General features: G+C 42.6%; 1 protein-coding gene across 4 annotated transcripts in view; it reads right to left on the bottom strand.

Annotated features, from left to right (window-relative positions):
* Positions 1-18,491, bottom strand: part of OTOGL (otogelin like) — a 280,245-nt gene that overhangs the window by 83,224 nt on the left and 178,530 nt on the right. For all 4 annotated transcript variants that reach the window (XM_063927720.1, XM_063927722.1, XM_063927721.1 and 1 more), the window contains exons 41-42: positions 11,312-11,501; positions 9,377-9,591 (exon numbers count right to left, since the gene is read on the bottom strand). In XM_063927720.1, coding sequence (XP_063783790.1) covers positions 9,377-9,591; positions 11,312-11,501 — 405 coding nt within the window. The remainder of the gene's footprint in view (positions 1-9,376; positions 9,592-11,311; positions 11,502-18,491) is intronic.

An 18,491-nucleotide genomic window follows, 5' to 3' on the forward strand; every position in this document is an offset into this window, starting at 1 on the left:
TGTATATATATATATATATATATATATAAACATTTTACCATGTACAAGAGCCTACGGAGGAAATGAAATAGCTTGGGAGATGGCATCAGCGAGTTTACAGCAGGTCTGCCTGATGTTTTAAAGATACAAAACCAACGAGGCTGATAAGTTATTGCCACTGCAAAACACTGGACTGAGGGCTTGATTCATTACCGTTTGCAAATGTGAGATTGCACGCAGTGAGCAGTTATCGTCAGACTGCGCATGTGTTGTGAATGCATTGCGCGTGCGTGAAGGGTAAAATGCGATCGTACTGTGTATGCAGCCTAATTGTAAAGTGAACGCATTCTGATTGACAGGAAGTGACCGTTTGTAGGTGGTAACATGGCATTTGTGGGGAGTGGTTGGGAAAATGCAGGCGTGTCATGACCATTTTTGGGCATGGATCTCACATCATCTGCTAGTGCTGCATTCAAAAACATGGCTCCTGGTGCAACTGCATTCTTATTGATTGGAGTATGCTGGGGTCAGCTGCAAATGTTGATGGTAATAATTTTTTCCGTATGTATTGGGATTCTGCTAATGCATATGCAGATTTGTGAATGCATCAGTGGGCATTTATTATCCTTTCTGGGCAGCTCTTTGTCAGTATCCGGAGTCTTATCTCTGGTTCTGGTTCCTGCGGCATTCCTGTTAGCTGGGTGGTCTGGCTGCGGCGGATAAGAGCTGCGGCAGCAAGGTCCTCCGGTGCGGCTGCCGGGTATCTGGAGGCCGGGGTCCGGGTCCTGGGGAGCGGCACATGGCAACCGGAAGTGTCTGTTTCCAAGTGTTCTGCTGCTGGACTGTGGCGTCTGGGAGGCTGAGGCCTGAGGCAGTGGCTGTGTGCTGATTCCACATGTGTACCATCTGTGCAGGGAGCCGCCATGTTGGAGACCAAGCCAAGCCAATAGGTATCCCAGTTCGCATCCAGCCATTCCGGTGCAGTCATCCCTTATAAAAAGGGGTTGATGCTTAGTCATGGTGCCAGTGCTTCAAGTTACTTGCTGCTGTAAGGTGCTTAAGCTCTGTGCTCCCAGGTTAACCCCTGGTATCCTGGTTCTGTTGTGGCCGCCCGGTGGGCAGTTCTGTTATTGCAGTCCTTTGCTCCCAGTCCACCTGCTTTAGCGGTTTAACCGCTGGGTCCTCTATCTGGTAGAGGGTCTCCGTTTTCTGACGGTGCTCACAGCGATCCTCACTACAACATCGTTCTACAAGTCGTCTCTTCATTCAGTGTTCTTCAGCATCGTTTACAAATCACAAGTCATCTCTTCATTCAGAGTTCTACAGCATTGTTTACAAATCACAAGTCAACTTTTCATTCAGTGTTCTACAGCATTGTTTACCAATCACAAGTCATATCTTCATTCAGTGTTCTTCAGCATCGTTTACAAATCACAAGTCATCTCTTATTCAGAGTTCTTCAGCATCATTAACAAATCACAAGTCATCTCTTCATCCAGTATTCTTCAGTATCATTTACAAGTCACGAACATTTCGTCTTTCATAATGCAATCAGACTTATCTCCTAGCCGTTGTGTTTGATTGAGGTCTCAGTAAAGCTACTACATCTTTGGGCCTATGTCTTCAATCTATGAGTAAGAACTACATTCAGCCACCTCGTTTCCTTCCTTTGCCGATAGCTGCTCCCTCAGTCAATTATCAGTCATCAGATTCCCAACTCAAGCCAAGCGTGACACTCTTCACATACGATTTTTAGCAATAGTAGATTTGTGATATCGCTATCTCAGCCTCAATAGCGATCTATAGTGAATTAGTGAATCAATCGCCTCAATAGTGATCTATAGTGAATCACCAGGAACTTGAGGAAAGAATCATCCATCAATGGATGGATCACACCATGCACACTTTTACACTATGTTCCTGTATACGTGCATGATACAGCACATGTACAGCCTGCAATTGCTTTCTATTGTAAATGTGCGGTATGCAGATACTGTATCTGTGTGATCTGTCCGCATTGGACTTGCATTAAATTAAGAATCAGGCCCAATATATATACAAGTTCAATTTAAGTGACTGCATACGTTTCACAGGCTACATTGCTGCTGGAAAAACTAACTAGTATCGTTCACTGTAGATCATTCCTCATGCTGAATTTTTCATTAAAACTAAAGACTACAAAGAACCCCATGAAAATCCCTAATTTGGTCCTATGAGAATGTATATAGAAGACACTTAATGAAAGAGTTACAGTATATTTACCATACAGTCTGATAGCCTCTAACCCCATTGTAGCATCAACATTGTAAAGGTTACATTATAGGTCAGAGTTATAGTATTTCAGATTGGCCAACTCATGTGCGTCATACATTCGTACAGCAGTGAGTGCACTGACAGATGTGTTAGTACTGTAAGGCACATACAGACGATAGAAGATTCTTATCAAAGCACCACTTTAAATACATACAGCTCAGTGGAGAATGGGATATACAACATTTTGATAATGCTCACAAGTGACATAGGGGGTCATTCCGAGTTGTTCGCTCGCTAGCAGATTTTAGCAGCATTGCACATGCTAGGCCGCCGCCCTCTGGGAGTGTATCTTAGCATAGCAGAATTGCAAACGAAAGATTAGCAGAATTGCGAATAGAAAATTCTTAGCAGTTTCTGAGTAGCTTGAGACTTACTCCTACACTGCGATCAGCTCAGCCCGTTTCGTTCCTGGTTTGACGTCACAAACACGCCCTGCGTTCGGCCAGCCACTCCCCCGTTTCTCCAGACACTCACGCGTTTTTTCCTGGCACGCCTGCGTTTTTCCGCACACTCCCAGAAAACGGTCAGTTTCCGCCCAGAAACACCCACTTCCTGTCAATCACACTCCAATCACTTCAACGATGAAAATTCTTAGTTCGGGCGTGAGTAAATCTACTAAGTTTTGTGCTAAAATACTTACCGCATGCGCACTGCGTACCATGCGCATGCGCATTTTTGCCTTAATCGCTCCGTTGCGAAAATCGTCAACGAGCGAACAACTCGGAATGACCCCCATAGGGGAGAATTCAATTAGCCGTGATAATTTAACAGGTGTGAAAAAAGGTTGTAGCTTTGGGCATTAACACTCAGGATTATTCAATTAGAGACACTTTTTCTTGCCTGGTAAATTGACTGTTAACAAAGCGTTAACCCATAGAATCCAGGATACGTTCCCTGACCCATGTGTTAACATGGTTGCCCAAAAACAGGCTATTTTATCAGGGATTTCTTTTCACGCCTGCTCATGCGCAAAAAACAAAATCCCCATTAACTGAAGCCTCTGGGTTGCCTTCAGGGCTAATTGAATAGCCCCTTTAATCTATTTAATCCATCATGCACTCCTGCATATAATCTATTTTCATGGACAGCAAGACAACAATAGGGTAGCTGTGGAGCGCAAAATAATAAATGTATGTATTTTTATACAACAAATATGCCATAGACCAGGCATGTCAAACTCGTGGACCTCCAGCTGAATTCCTGGAAAGTGCAGTCCGGAGGAATCCCAGCTAGGGTTACCACAGGTCACACTGGGAAGAGCTCTGTGCAGTTGCACAGATTGCCCGTCCCTAAATGGCATTGTGCTCACCCTTAAGGTTCATGGAGTTACTAATTACCTCCCCTCCTTTCGACTGCATGCCCTTCAAGATACAATCAAGATACAATGAGTTGCCCTACACTAGACCCCTGTCCTCAACCTGTCTAGTCTGTTTATTGCTTAAGTTACACTGTTACTATGTAGATTCCCTAAACGGTACTGCAGACACTTTGTAGCACCTTAAAAATAAAAAATAAGAATAAAAATAATATTTTACATTTTCATCAATGTTTTAAATTAATGTATCTATTTGACATATATTTAGAAGCAGTTCCAAAAAGGAAAGGGGTATGAGGTGAATGACTGCGCTGTAACGGATCTCTTAGCAGCCTAGGAGAATACAGGAGTTCCCCAAATAAGCTCCCAACCAGGATGTGAGTAAAAGAAAAAGTGGATTCTCCCTATAGGCGCTGATCCTTGCTTTAAAATGGTCATGAGGATATGATAAACCTTATGGCAAGGCTGGATATCAATCTGAAGTTCACCAAATGTAGGACTAATGTTGTGAAAAATTTAAAAACAGAATTTATTGTACAAACAAATGACATAAATCAAGTAATGTTGCAATAGAAATAGATCCTACCAGTGCAGGTAGAAGGAGCCGCAGATATTGTAATGCAGAGTACCCCAGGAAATACCCTGCATTGGCTCCCAGTGATTGTTTCCCAAAGCAATACCAGCGTCCAGAAAGTCCAGTAATCCGTAATGGCACAACAGGATAATGCCTACGCGTTTCGGGACTCCAGGTCCCTTTGTCAAGCCTTGCACTGCACTGGTAGAATCTATTTCCATTGCAACATTACTTAATTTATGTCATTTGTTTGTACAATAAATTCTGTTTTTACATTTTTCACAACATTAGTCCTACATTTGGTGAACTTTAAATTGATATCCAGCCTTGCCATAAGGTTTATATATATTGTCGAAGTCGAAAATATTATACCAACATGCATCACGTGCAAACACCACACAGAGTGGCCTCCGTGCGTGTGCTTGTACTGCCGTGCGTGCGCATACCCGCACGCTGCGTTCATTGGCTCGCGAAGCCCTGCGTATTAGCGTGTGGTATGAGTAAATACGGTAGCATACGCATTCGCATAGAAAAGCCACAAAAACATATCTGATATTTTATTCACATAGTGCATAATTTACACATAGTCTACACGCACCACACCAGCAGGTTACATTTACTTCAGAAATGGAACAATGGAGATATTCAACTTTGCAGGATGTGAGGGGACAGAATTAGGTTAGGACATAGTGTTTGGTATCCAGATGTAAAGTATTTTAAGGGCTACATTCCGATTGCAGTTTGCAGAATATAGCATGCTCCTGCGCATAACTATATGCAGGAATACAATATTAATATCTCACTGTAATTACTGTACTCCTAATATTCGACGGGAACCCAGTGGAGGACACCTGCAAGTACACCTGGACCAAGCATCGCCCACCTATTCAAACCGACCTATGACCCCTCATGTACTGTAAATGACCAGCCCTTTGACCTACGAAAGAAGAGCTTACCGTTTCCTTTGTATTATGTTTTGGACAAGTGTATAAAAGCCAAGCCTCCTGGCCGGTCCCAGTCTAATTCTCTGAAGGTCATCTTGCTAGACTGACTGAGGACCGGATCCGGGTGGCGCAGGCGAACAAATGTATGTACTCTTGGTTGTAGCTGTTCTTTTGTATTATTGTTGTATTTCTGTTGTATCCCCTTTTAAGTAAATATTTGTTGCTGCGTTGGACCACAACATAACATATACAATTGGTGTCGCATTCCATTCTTGTTAGGGGTTTAAAGTGTATTCAGCCACACGTGTAGCTACATTGTGCTCACAACGTGTCGGTGTGCTTAAGCAACGTGTACGCATTCATAGAGGTTTATCGCACACACTTAGCGGCCGCAGCGGCCCGATCTCCGGTGTATTAACGTACGGCTTTTTCCTGAAAGTTAATCAAACTTAACAATATGTATATCAGTGACGTGCGGTGGGGTGAGGCAATATATATATTATATGATAGGGCTCGGAAAGGAAGGGGAGTATTGGAGTGCAGCCTATTCTTGTTATGTCACGAAACCACGCACACATCAGTTGCAGCTAGTAATGTTATCAGGCTTGCTATTCTACAACATAACTGAGATACTAAAAGCTCCTGGTATACTTCTGAAACCTGAATTCCCAGCATTCTCCATCTGCATTGTGAAACTGATTTTAGATAACCACTACACTACAACAGGTGTGTTATTTAATTGATAATACTTTGGGTTTACCACTTTAGCAATGCTGACAATATTTGCAGAATAACTTCTTATACTTGCCTTTAGATATGTTAATGCAGAGATTTCATTGATGCTCTTTCCCCAGTAGGGTGTAATAAGGGCACAGTATCGGCAGATGTGTATTATTCCCTTTCACGTAGCCAACAAGTAATTTGGAAACTATTTTTGTATTTTGGCTGCTGTTCAGTGCCATTGGAGCTGTACAGATGGTGTAATGGTTAGCATTACTGCCTCACAGCACTAAGCCTGTGTTCGATTCCCCCCATGGCCCTAATTGTGTGGCGTTTGTATATTCTCCCAATGCATGTGTGGGTCTCCTCCATGTACTGCGGTTTCCTCCCACAATCCAAAAATATACTACAGGTTGAGTCTCCCTTATCCAAAATGCTTGGGACCAGAGGAATTTTGGATATGGGATTTTTCCGTATTTTGGACTAATTGCGTACCATAATGAGATATCATGGTGATGGGACCTAAATCTAAGCACAGAAGGCATTTATGTTACATATACACCTTATACACACAGCCTGAAGGTCATTTTAGCCAATATTTTTTATAACTTTGTGCATTAAACAAAGTGTGTGTACATTCACACAAATCATTTATGTTTCATATACACCTTATACACACAGCCTGGAGGTCATTTAATACAATATTTTTAATAACTTTGTGTATTAAACAAAGTTTGTGTACAGTGAGCCATCAAAAAACAAAGGTTTCACTATCTCACTCTCACTCAAAAAAGTCCGTATTTCGGAATATTCCGTATTTCGGAATATTTGGATATGGGATACTCAACCTGTAGTAGGTTAATTGGCTTGAGAGAGAAAAAATTAACCCTACTGTGTAAGTGTGTCCATGGGCAGACTAGATGGGCCAAGTGGTTCAGGGTATTTGCTGCCAATTTCAGAATTAAAGATATGAAGTCCAGTGTTATACAAGTAATAGTATAAAATGTGAATATATATATATATATAGGATCTGATTATTCGGAGTAACACACAAGTCTGATTGCAACTGCATCTAATGTTTGTTTGAAGACTGAGCATGCACCAAATGCAACTGCACTGTGATTCATTGAGGAGTAGGAGAACAGAGGAGAAGAGGAGAATGGAAGATGAAGGAGGATGGACGACGATGATGAGGAAGAGAAGTGCAGCACATATACCATCTCAGCTACACTGTGATTAATGAAGGAGGGAAGTAAGAGGACAATCAGCAATGATCATCAGCACAGAAGGCATTGGGGAGGGAGGGAAGAAGAGGGACCAGAGGTCCCTCTGATAGCGGACAGTGGACTTTCTGACAGGTCACATCAGATGCAACCATGTCAGGAAAAGCCCAGCCTGGTGTGGTCGCATCTGATGCAACTATGCCAGGCAAGTGGTTAATAAGCATAAAATTATATTACCTGCTAATGTATGTTACGGCCCCCATTCACTAGTGCGATATTGCCTGTTTTTATGCGATTGAGACGGATTGCATGAAAAGTGTCACATTGCATGTCCTGTTCGTACGATTACGATGCGAGGCGTGCTCCTGTGTGCCTCGCATCGCAATTGCAAATCACACGGGTTGACAATGATATTTATCTCAATTACACAGAAATAGGTTTAATAACGTTAGATCACATGAGATAAATCATATGTAAAAAATACACTCAAGTAGCAAATCGCAAACTCAGGACTCCCGGGAAGCTGCCGGCCAGATTGTAGGAAAAATGGATCCAACTCATTGCTGAGATAAAACTGCCTAGTGGATGGGTGCCTTTATTTATCATTGAGGATGCAATGTGCAATCACTGGTTAACATGATTTACTCCAGTAACATAACTTTACTTCTCAACTGCCCTGATTCCATCAAAGTAATCTTGATTTTGGGGGACTGCTTTGCCAAGTTAAAGAGAAGAGTACTGCGGCACTGAATTGGCTGGAGAAAAGCACTGTCCATGCCCACCATGATGCAGGGCACACCCATGTTGGCAACACTACTGCCCACTGTGAGCCCATCATAATTTTCAGATACAGCTCAATGTGGCCCTAGTTAGAGATAAAAGGATTTTACAAGCATACAGTGCAATTTCACTTTACAGTATATCAGAAACTATCCTTGCAAAAAGCTTCCAAGCACAGTAAAACTTCTAATACAGAATCTAGACTTTCTTATGTCCATGAATGCAGAGAGAAGACCATACAATATAATTACTATCTACACTAAGATCTAGCTAAGCATACTGTACATGCCTTAAGAGTACATTTGAAGAATACAGATCAACAGGTCAATGAAGCTCCAGATTAACGGTACAATTGTCCACTAGCTATTGCAACTGTGAAACCCTTTGACTTTTTTATAAGGAAGCACAAAATCTGCCTGGAAGGATCACTACATTATTTTCTTTATAATGCAGTGGTGCTGGAAAGTTTGTGAACGCTTTGGAATTTTCTGTATTTGTGCATAAATGTGCCCTTAAGCTGTGTACACACGGCGCAATGTGATGTTTGCCTGACACTGACTATTCGCCGATATAATCAATGTTGGACTGCCTGCGCAGTCAATTTTTTCTTACGATACCAATCACGTGGGACCGCGCATCACAAGCTGTGTACACACGGTGCAACATGTATATATATAGTCAAAATCGTAAGGAAAGTTAAGTGCATATCGCACCGTGTGTACACAGCTTGCGATGCGCGGTCCCACGTGATCGGTATCGTAAGAAAAAATTGACTGCGCAGGCATTCCGATGTTTATTTAATTCATAAAAATAAAAAGTAATAAAACAGAACACACACAATGGGACATACTTTTTCATTAATTTATTGATGAAAGTGTCCCAACATTAATGAGATACAGTAAATCCACCAGAACTGGCTGTAGGAACTTCTTTGCTATAATGTCTGGGTATTGCTGAAAATTGACCAGACAAAATCCAGTCTGTTTCATATTCCAGGCCTTATTATTTCTTATAAATGTAAAGTACCCGGCATATCACATCCCAGACAAGTGAGGAATGGTCATTTGGCCAAAGTGTCCAGTGGAGCCTATAAAGCTCAATATATTGACATACTGTAATGGACAACCTATGATAATGTTAAACATAGCTTCTACAGTTTTCTGTAATCTCCTACTCTTAGTTCTGTTAAGTGACTTCCTCCAGTCTGAACTATTTGGATCCCAGTAGATTGCTATTATTGTGAGAATATTGCCTGTACTATTTGGATCCCAGTAGATTGCTATTATTGTGAGAATATTGCCTGTACTATTTGGATCCCAGTAGAACGCTATTATTGTGAGAATATTGCCTGTACTATTTGGATCCCAGTAGAACGCTATTATTGTGAGAATATTGCCTGTACTATTTGGATCCCAGTAGAACGCTATTATTGTGAGAATATTGCCTGTACTATTTGGATCCCAGTAGATTGCTATTATTGTGAGAATATTTTCAGTACAGAAAGAGCTCCACATATAGGGATACCTACCTTCCTGTGACAGGGTGCAAACACTTTCCTATTCAGTAGCTCCATGCAGTAAGTACAGTTATCTTCAGTACAGTTTCTCACTGGACGTCTTGTGGTAACATCAATTGATTTCTCAATTTCCCAACTTTTAATAAATGCTTCAATATCTTCTTTGTTTGTTATTATTGTTCTGTTTTGCATCTTTAAATCATCACTTGGGTCACCATTACATATTCCTAGAAACAGAGGGAAATACAAATTGCACTAACGCAGCAGTCCTGAATATAGGCCCTCATTCCGAGTTGATCGGTCGCAAGGCGAATTTAGCAGAGTTACACACGCTAAGCCGCCGCCTACTGGGAGTGAATCTTAGCTTCTTAAAATTGCGACCGATGTATTCGCAATATTGCGATTACTAACTACTTAGCAGTTTCAGAGTAGCTCCAGACTTACTCTGCCTGTGCGATCAGTTCAGTGCTTGTCGTTCCTGGTTGACGTCACAAACACACCCAGCGTTCGCCCAGGCACTCCCACCGTTTCTCCGGCCACTCCTGCGTTTTTTCCGGAAACGGTAGCGTTTTCAGCCACACGCCCCTGAAACGCCGTGTTTCCGCCCAGTAACACCCATTTCCTGTCAATCACATTACGATCGCCGGAGCGAAGAAAAAGCCGTGAGTAAAAATACTTTCTTCATAGTAAAGTTACTTGGCGCAGTCGCAGTGCGAACTTTGCGCATGCGTACTAAGCGGATTTTCACTGCGATGCGATGAAAAAGAACGAGCGAACAACTCGGAATGAGGGCCATAGCCCACAGAGAATGGCATGCAAGAGATTATAACCTATGAAGTGCTTAAAAGACACTAATCCATTCCTAACCCAAAGCATCTTGACAAATATAAATTAAAAAACTGCAAGACACTCCACACATAATGATGCTTGTATTTTATTGCTAGGATAATACATGCTAAACACTGTAAAATGCTAAAGATTTCTACATGTCAGAATTATTACTGGGCTATGAAGGCACAGCCCAGCACGGCCAATCATAAGATAGCACCCTCTCCCCATGCTCTACAGAAGGTAAGGGTGTCCATAACATCTCCACCAGCCAATAGGAGTCCTACTGTTCTAGATAAGCTTTGTGATGCAGGGCTGGTGGTGTCAGGTAACTATAGTGTACAGATAAAGAACTATTTTATATTTGAAATAAAATATATGCACAACACTTTAGGGCATATTGGTTAGGGTCCACTCCTAACCAATATGCCCTAGCCCAGATTTTGGCTGGTGCCCCCTAGCACAGCTGCTAGTTCCATCTCTGACCCTGCACCCCTTTCCCAGCACCATCACCTCTCACCTATAGCAGTCCACATGTTGGTGGTCCTACCACCTGTATTTTAAATAGGAAAAGTGCGCACAGGAATACACTGTAACGTAGCATTTCATATGCAGATACAGCCGCAGTCACACTCAGAATATAGGCATGCTGTTTATCATTTTAATCAGCATAAGCTGCTTGTGCCCCTGGGCATTACAACTGCGCTCGGCATATGCCTAGTTTGCCTGTGCCTAGTGCCGACTCTGAACAACACTGTATTGTCTTTGTCAGTAAACTGCCTACCAAAATGTTTTTTATCATATGAAATACATAACATATTGCTTAAGTTGAGTTTGTTATCCTTTCAGTTATCATTCTCAGGATAATACAATATCATTAGCAGATCATTATTTCACAAATAAATTTTTTGCTGTGCACAATGTGTTATCTACAGTATGTACGTTACACGCCTGGTTTTAGATCATATACCCAACTATCATTAGAATAGCAGAAGCAGAATACAGCTACATGTGAAAGTAACACTTAATTGTATTAGGTACGTATATCTATTGTGTTTTATACCTTTGTGTAGCACCTGACGTATGTAAATTGCACTGATTTGTTCAGGTATTGCTTACCACAAAGCCCTTCTGTCTTGCTGGACAGATTGGAGTGCAGGCCATACTGTATGTCTATAATGCCAGTAACATGAGTCCACTTAATGCTGATGCCTGCTGGCGTGTTAATGACATACATTGCTCCTGTGTCCTGGATACATAGGCCTTGCTTTGAGAATGGTAATGGCTGTAGTATTGAATTCACTTCTACCTGAAACAAGAGAAATACAATCATAAATAATATCACTCCTGAACAATTGTAATGCTGGTGTTTTCAAAAGCAAATTGAGATCTATTACACAGGTGTTTCCCTGTACCAATGGCCCTCATTCCGAGTTGTTCGCTCGCTAGCTGCTTTTAGCAGCATTGCACACGCTAAGCCGCCGCCCTCTGGGAGTCTATCTTAGCTTAGCAGAATTGCGAACGAAAGATTCGCAAAATTGCGAATAGAAATTTCTCAGCAGTTTCTGAGTAGCTCGACACTTACTCTGCCACTGCGATCAGTTCAGTCAGTTTCTTTCCTGGTTTGACGTCACAAACACACCCAGCGTTCGCCCAGACACTCCCCCGTTTCTCCAGCCACTCCCGCGTTTTTCCCAGAGACGGCAGCGTTTTTCACACACACCCATAAAACGGCCAGTTTCCGCCCAGAAACACCCACTTCCTGTCAATCACACTCCGATCACCAGAACGAAGAAAAATCCTTGTAATGCCGTGAGTAAAATACCTAACTTTTGAGTAAAATAACTAAGCGCATGCACTCTGCGAACATTGCGCATGCGCAGTAAGCGACTAATCGCAATATAGAGAAAATCGGCAACGAGCGAACAACTCGGAATGACCCCAATTGATAAAAAGTTTTCTTAATACTGTATATTTCTATATATTGAATCTATTATATGATGTTGTACAGTGTCTGTGTAGCACAGACTCAATAGAGTACTGCAGGGAGACCCCACTCCCATCCTTTCCTCATACTGGCTGCCTGACTCACACAGTCTCACTTCCAAGCTGTTCCCAGGGAAAAGCTGTAATTGTCTCACAGCAGAGAAGATTCTGCATAAACATCACCACTTGCTTCTTTTTGGATGCCAGTGCTTTGTAGTTAGTTTACAAATCCATTGCTTTTCATTTAAACCTTCCAAGCCTGAATTGTATAAATCTTTATTGCAGCAGCATAAGGGGGAAGTGTATCACACTTTCCGAAGCGTGAAGTGGACAAATCAAGAAGTTGCTCACCAATCAGCTTTCTCATACGTCCTAGAGGATGCTGGGGACTCCGTAAGGACCATGGGGTATAGACGGGATCCGCAGGAGACATGGGCACAATATAAGACTTTGAATGGGTGTGAACTGTCTCCTCCCTCTATGCCCCTCCTCCAGACCTCAGTTAGATTCTGTGCCCAGGAGTGACTGGACACACACTAGGGGAGCTCTACTGAATTTCTCTAAAAGACTTTATTGTTAGGTTTTTTTATTTTCAGAGAGACCTGCTGGCTGCAGGCTCCCTGCATCGTGGGACTGAGGGGAGAGAAGTCAGACCTACTTCTGTGAGTTAAAGGCTCTGCTTCTTAGGCTACTGGACACCATTAGCTCCAGAGGGTTCGATCACTTGGTGCGCCTAGCTGCTTGTTCCCGGAGCCGCGCCGTCACCCCCCTCGCAGAAGCCAGAAGAAAGAAGCCGGGTGAGTATGTGAAGAACAGAAGACTTCAGTGACGGCAGAAGACTGCAGTAACGGAGGTACAGCGCGGCGGTCGCGCTGCGCTCCATGCTCCCACACACCAACGGCACTCACAGGGTGCAGGGCGCTGGGGGGGAGCGCCCTGGGCAGCAAGTTACTGAGGGTCAAATCTGCTGGCAAGAGATGCATATTCGGTGCCCGGGCACCGTGTACGATACCCCCGCCAGTATAAAGCAGCGGCCGCGCTGCGCGCCATTGCTCCCACACACCAACGGCTTTGCAAGGGTGCAGGGCGCAGGGGGGGGCGCCCTGGGCAGCAATATAAACCTCTTTGTGTGTGATAAAACATGTATACAGTGCGTGGGCACTGTATACGGACCCCCGCCAGCATAAAAAAGTTATTTTAATAGAGTGGCTGAAGCGCGCCGAGAAGGGGCGGGGCTTAGCCCTCACAACAAGATTCAGCGCCAAAAGCATGTACATAGTGCAAACGAGGGGGCGGGGGCACAGTGTTTTAGTGCTATATAGAAGGAAATATAGCACTATTTTAGATAATGGGCATGTAATCATTATTGTTGTGCATATATCGTTGTGTGTTCCCTGTCAGATATACCTACTATAGTTTTTTAGTCAACATATGTCGACATGCGTGAGTGCTCTGTCACAAACAGCTGTGGAGATCACTGTCGGCATCGCCGACGCCTGTTGGTACTTGATTCGGTAGATGCAGTATCAGCAGGTTGCTAGTTGTATGCTTGTCAAAAGTAAACACTGTATGGGAGACACAGTAGTATGTGGGTGGCCCTGTCGGCACCAACTGTTCTTACTGGGTGTAAATTAACATGCTGTAACTGCCTTATACCTGTATATATATATTTATATGTATGGTACGGTTCCATGTGAGGAAGTGTTATTAAAATTATATATGTATACTTCCCTCGGATCCCTCGGGGTTGCAAGAATGTTATTTTGCCTGGTTACTACTCCCTGCTGTCGACGAATACTAGGTTTTCTGTCGACCATAAGGTTTCCTGCTAGATCCACAACTGGGGCATTTCAGTACATGGTCATACACATTCAGAACACATTAATATCACTATGGACCCGACGGTTCCGGACAATCCGCTTATATGTACGTTATTTATATATATTATATATATATATATATATCTATATATATGTGTAAAGATAGTGATTAATACTGCGCCACATGTGGTGTAGATCAGATATGTAATTTTAATTTGAGCAGGCTGCCCTGAATGATACTCCCCTATTGCTAATAATGGAGCGTCAGCTGAGTCCCTCAATAATCCAGGGGTGGTAAACCCTGAGATACAAATGTGTAAAATATGGGGGGAGAGAGACAGCGACTATTGTATCAAAATAAAATATTATCAGGCGCCTATAGTAAAAAAATTGTATTTAATATAAAGAATCATAAAAACATACATAAAAAATGGGACAACAATAAAAGCACACAACTGGACTATAAAATACAAATGAATTAAAAACTACAATAAAATATTCTAAAATAAAATATTTCTTATCTTTGGAGTGAGGTAGGTACAGGTAGCCCCATATATAGTTATATATATAGTTAGGATATGTGTGTACATGTGTATTACAATATGTATATTCATATTATGATTTCTAATGAATGCTGAAGTAACAGTATTCGTTTTCATCTGCTGGTCGCTCTGTTGATAAAGCTCTAGGTCGGCCGTGACGAGTTAGTCTCACATCCTCTCAAGGAGTCCGAATGTTTATTCCTTTCCCGCTGCGGATAGAATACTGTGAAAGTCAACTCCTGGTCGACACGGGGCCCTGTCACAAAGGATCGTACACAGGAAGCTAAGTGATATTTTATTTCTATGCTTTGGAGTTATTTGCATTACATGCACATGGGGGAGTGTTTGTATTCAGAAGGGCATCCGATAGAATTACCCTACAGAGAGAGGAGATGTTTCTTATATTGATTCTTCTCTATAACATTGCGGCAGGCTGCCGTGCGACTGCAGGAGTTGTGGCCGGGGGAATGCTGAGGCTGACTCCGAGAGAAACTGGAGTTTTTTTCCCTGGGACGGTGTACCGCTGTTTGGGAATGCCTCAGTTAAGTCGATCTCGGCTGACAATGTTAAATTCCTTTGTCGTATAAACAACCCTTAATGAAGTCTAAGAACACAGTACGCTGTTTACTTAAGAAGTACCGTAAGGGTACGCTAGTTGCGTAACGATCGCTTAGCCGTAGGCGAGACGCTCAAGCGTCACGTTCGCTCACGGCCCAGTGATCGCAGGACAGCACGTTATTGGTGATGACTAGAGTAATGATTCGCTATGGCGTAGCGGACGCTCGAGACCACGAGGAGATCACCAGCGGCGCAGACGCTCACAACGCTATACCTTTATGTCTAAACCTTTTATCAATGAAATACACAGAATACCTTAATGTGAATACAGGGTGTAAGTGCAACCTTGTGTAACCTGACTAACTACAAAGCTGCTTGAGCGTCACCGACGCTCAAGTGAACACTTAAAACTATAGGAAATACACAGATACTGGTTTAGGGTCCAAAGCCTATTATCTGTATTATAACTATTATACTTGCAAAAAAAATCACAGTACAAATGATACACTACAATATAACAGAGACTTCCTAACCGAATAACTATACAAGAAATACAATACAATACTATGCTGATCTAATACAATACAATACTAGTCAATGGGAGATACGAGAGAAAGAGAAGGGAGAGAGAGAGAGACGGAGAGAGAGAGATTGGCTCACAGTAAGACAATATGATTACGGAGAAAAACTTACGCACAAAGGGTATGATCGCATGCGCCTCTGGACATCCAGCTTCCCGATTATCAGCAATGAGAACCGTTTGATAAGAAGTGAAAGCTGGATGCCACAGGCCCGTCTTTTATGCTACTCACACAATGCAATCTAATGGTCCCTACAACCTCATTGTCCATTGGACGCAGGAATTCGGCTTCGCATTATAACAAAAGGTCATAGGGTGATTCATACAGGTGGGCTGTGACGATTTCAAACAGCTCAGGTGGGTGGGAAACTAGGTTTCCCGCCGCATACCTGAGTATGCGTAAATAATAGAAATGGACATAAACTTCTTATGTCCATAACTATCCGCACGAGCGATTAATACGCTCCAAACCAACACCGGAATATTGTTAATTAAATACTCTTCCGATGGGTACCAAACACTGCTGTATGATTCCTGTTAGACCCTTCGCACAATACAAAGAGGGATTCCTCCGTTCAGGGACATTCTATATTAACCAAACTTTCAGAATCTATCAAAGGGACTATGGTCTACAAACTACATTAATTGTGAAAATATGTAACGAATGAGTCGCACGCCACGGTTACATAAACTCTACCATAAATACGCATACCGTGCGTCCGCGGGTGCACGCTATTTCGGGTATGCGCCTTCACGGGAGAGCGTACGCATGCGCAGCGCAGACCAGTGTGCGGTGCAAATATGGCAGAGTGTATGGGGATATTTTTCTGACTTTGACAGTCCACCCTTTGGCAGTCAATAATAACTGCCACCTTCAAAACATTTCAAAAAGGAGAAAAATATAAGTCAGGGGTTAATTCATTTCCATGGTTGGGTAAGGAAGAAGAGAGGAGTAGGTGTGAAGAGGGTATGACCTAGTGAGATAGCAGAAGTATGTGTGTATGAGTCCATGTTTGGAGGGTCATGTATCATCGTGCCGTACGTGTGGTAAATCAAGCTTCGAGGTATTGCGAAGTATACATTTGAATTCCTTCTTATCCCGTGGTACAGGTCTGTGGATGGGCTGTCAAACTTTACCGAGCTCTTTTCGGCTTTTGAACAAAATGGGGAGCACATTTTAGTTGATGATACATGAATGGGGGAATATGTGATTGCTGATATCTGTGCCTGTATTCCCTATACTATGTGTGTCATTACCTGAGGGTTGTAGAAATGAAGAAAAGACATAATTACGGTAAATGCGGGGGTATTCTATGTCAGGGAAATGTACATCTGTTGTTGAAGTTTTGTTCGGTATCTGTTGAGAGTCGTCTTCTTTGCGCTGTATTGCTCCTTGGGCATGAGCAAATAGCTTTGTCAGTGCCATCAGATTTACAAAAAATGTTGGGCTAGCGTGAGTTTAAAAATACTAGGGAAACTGGGGATCCATGGCAAAGTTCATCAAATGTCCATTTCTCAAGTGGTCAAAACTTCATCTTTGGTGCTTGTCTGTTGTCTGTATAGCGTCTCGTCAACTTCCTCGTCCAAGGGGGTCTTTGTATCTTGGGGAAAAGCAGAAAAACAGGTGAAAGAAACGGACCGTATAATCGCATTTTTCATCACATCCTGGTTTCTATCATTGGGTCATAAATCAAATCCAGGTTAATTACAGTTTCCTCACTCCTCAAGCTCATCACTTTTGTACTTTGTTTGCACCTCATTAAAGCCTGCCCGCATCTAAATATCAATCCAATAGATATAACAACACCTAAGATACATAGGAGAAACTTTCCAACATCCATTATGACTCCTTGAGCCCAGTCTCCTAAACCGGAGAACCAATTTCGCGGGTTCAACCATGACACCCAACTAGTCAGTTCATTACCTACAGCGGCAAGGGTGAGATTGTGTTTTCGGCGAAATTCCCATTTTAATTGGAGAATATCGTCCATCTTTTGGTCTATGACCTCTACCGGATCCTCGGTGCTATTTGTGATATACGTGCAACACTTTATGCCGTACTGTGTTGCCAATGTAACACAATATCCGCCTGTTACTGCTGTAAGATAATTAAGAACCATCCTATGCTGAACTAGTTCTGTTTTATAAGCTTGAAGTTCTCTTCCAGTGTATCTGAACGTGTCATCATACATTTCAGTGATATTATCTAACAAATTGGCGAGTGCGGAAATGTATCTATAATTCATCACTCCTCGAGCGGTGCGAGTGAGATCTAACGCTACCAGAACCTGAATCCCGGTGGATTCATGGATAAGATCAGAGGCCGGATGCTCTAACCTTTCTGACAGTTGTCTTTTAACTCGGTGCTCGTAATGAGTGTGAGTATAAGGAGCTTGGGCACCACGGTGTATGTCCTTCATTTTGTCATGTGTAACAGTCATCACTTCAGGCAATACTTTTCCAATATAACACAATCCTTCAGAGTTTGGGGCAAGCCACTTGTACGCCTTTCTCCCGCATATGAAATATGCATCATCGGGGAGAACATATGGGACAGAGAAGGACATTACCATATTACACACCTTCCAGGTGAACTCTCCTGACCCTAATTCTTCCATCTGCTTAATGCATGTATCAGTTTGTACGATATGTGCACAGTATCCTGGTGATACTTCTCCAACTCTCGTAATCCTATTTCCTAAGGTATACCTATACCGGAAAGATTTTCCTCTACTGGCTATGTGGCGTACAAGCTCTGTATCTGTAGGCATTCTATCTGCTCTGTGTGAAAAGGTCATGGTAAGGTTGCTCCA

This window comes from Pseudophryne corroboree, chromosome 6 (assembly GCF_028390025.1).
Source record: "Pseudophryne corroboree isolate aPseCor3 chromosome 6, aPseCor3.hap2, whole genome shotgun sequence".
NCBI classification, from domain to species: Eukaryota; Metazoa; Chordata; class Amphibia; order Anura; family Myobatrachidae; genus Pseudophryne; species Pseudophryne corroboree.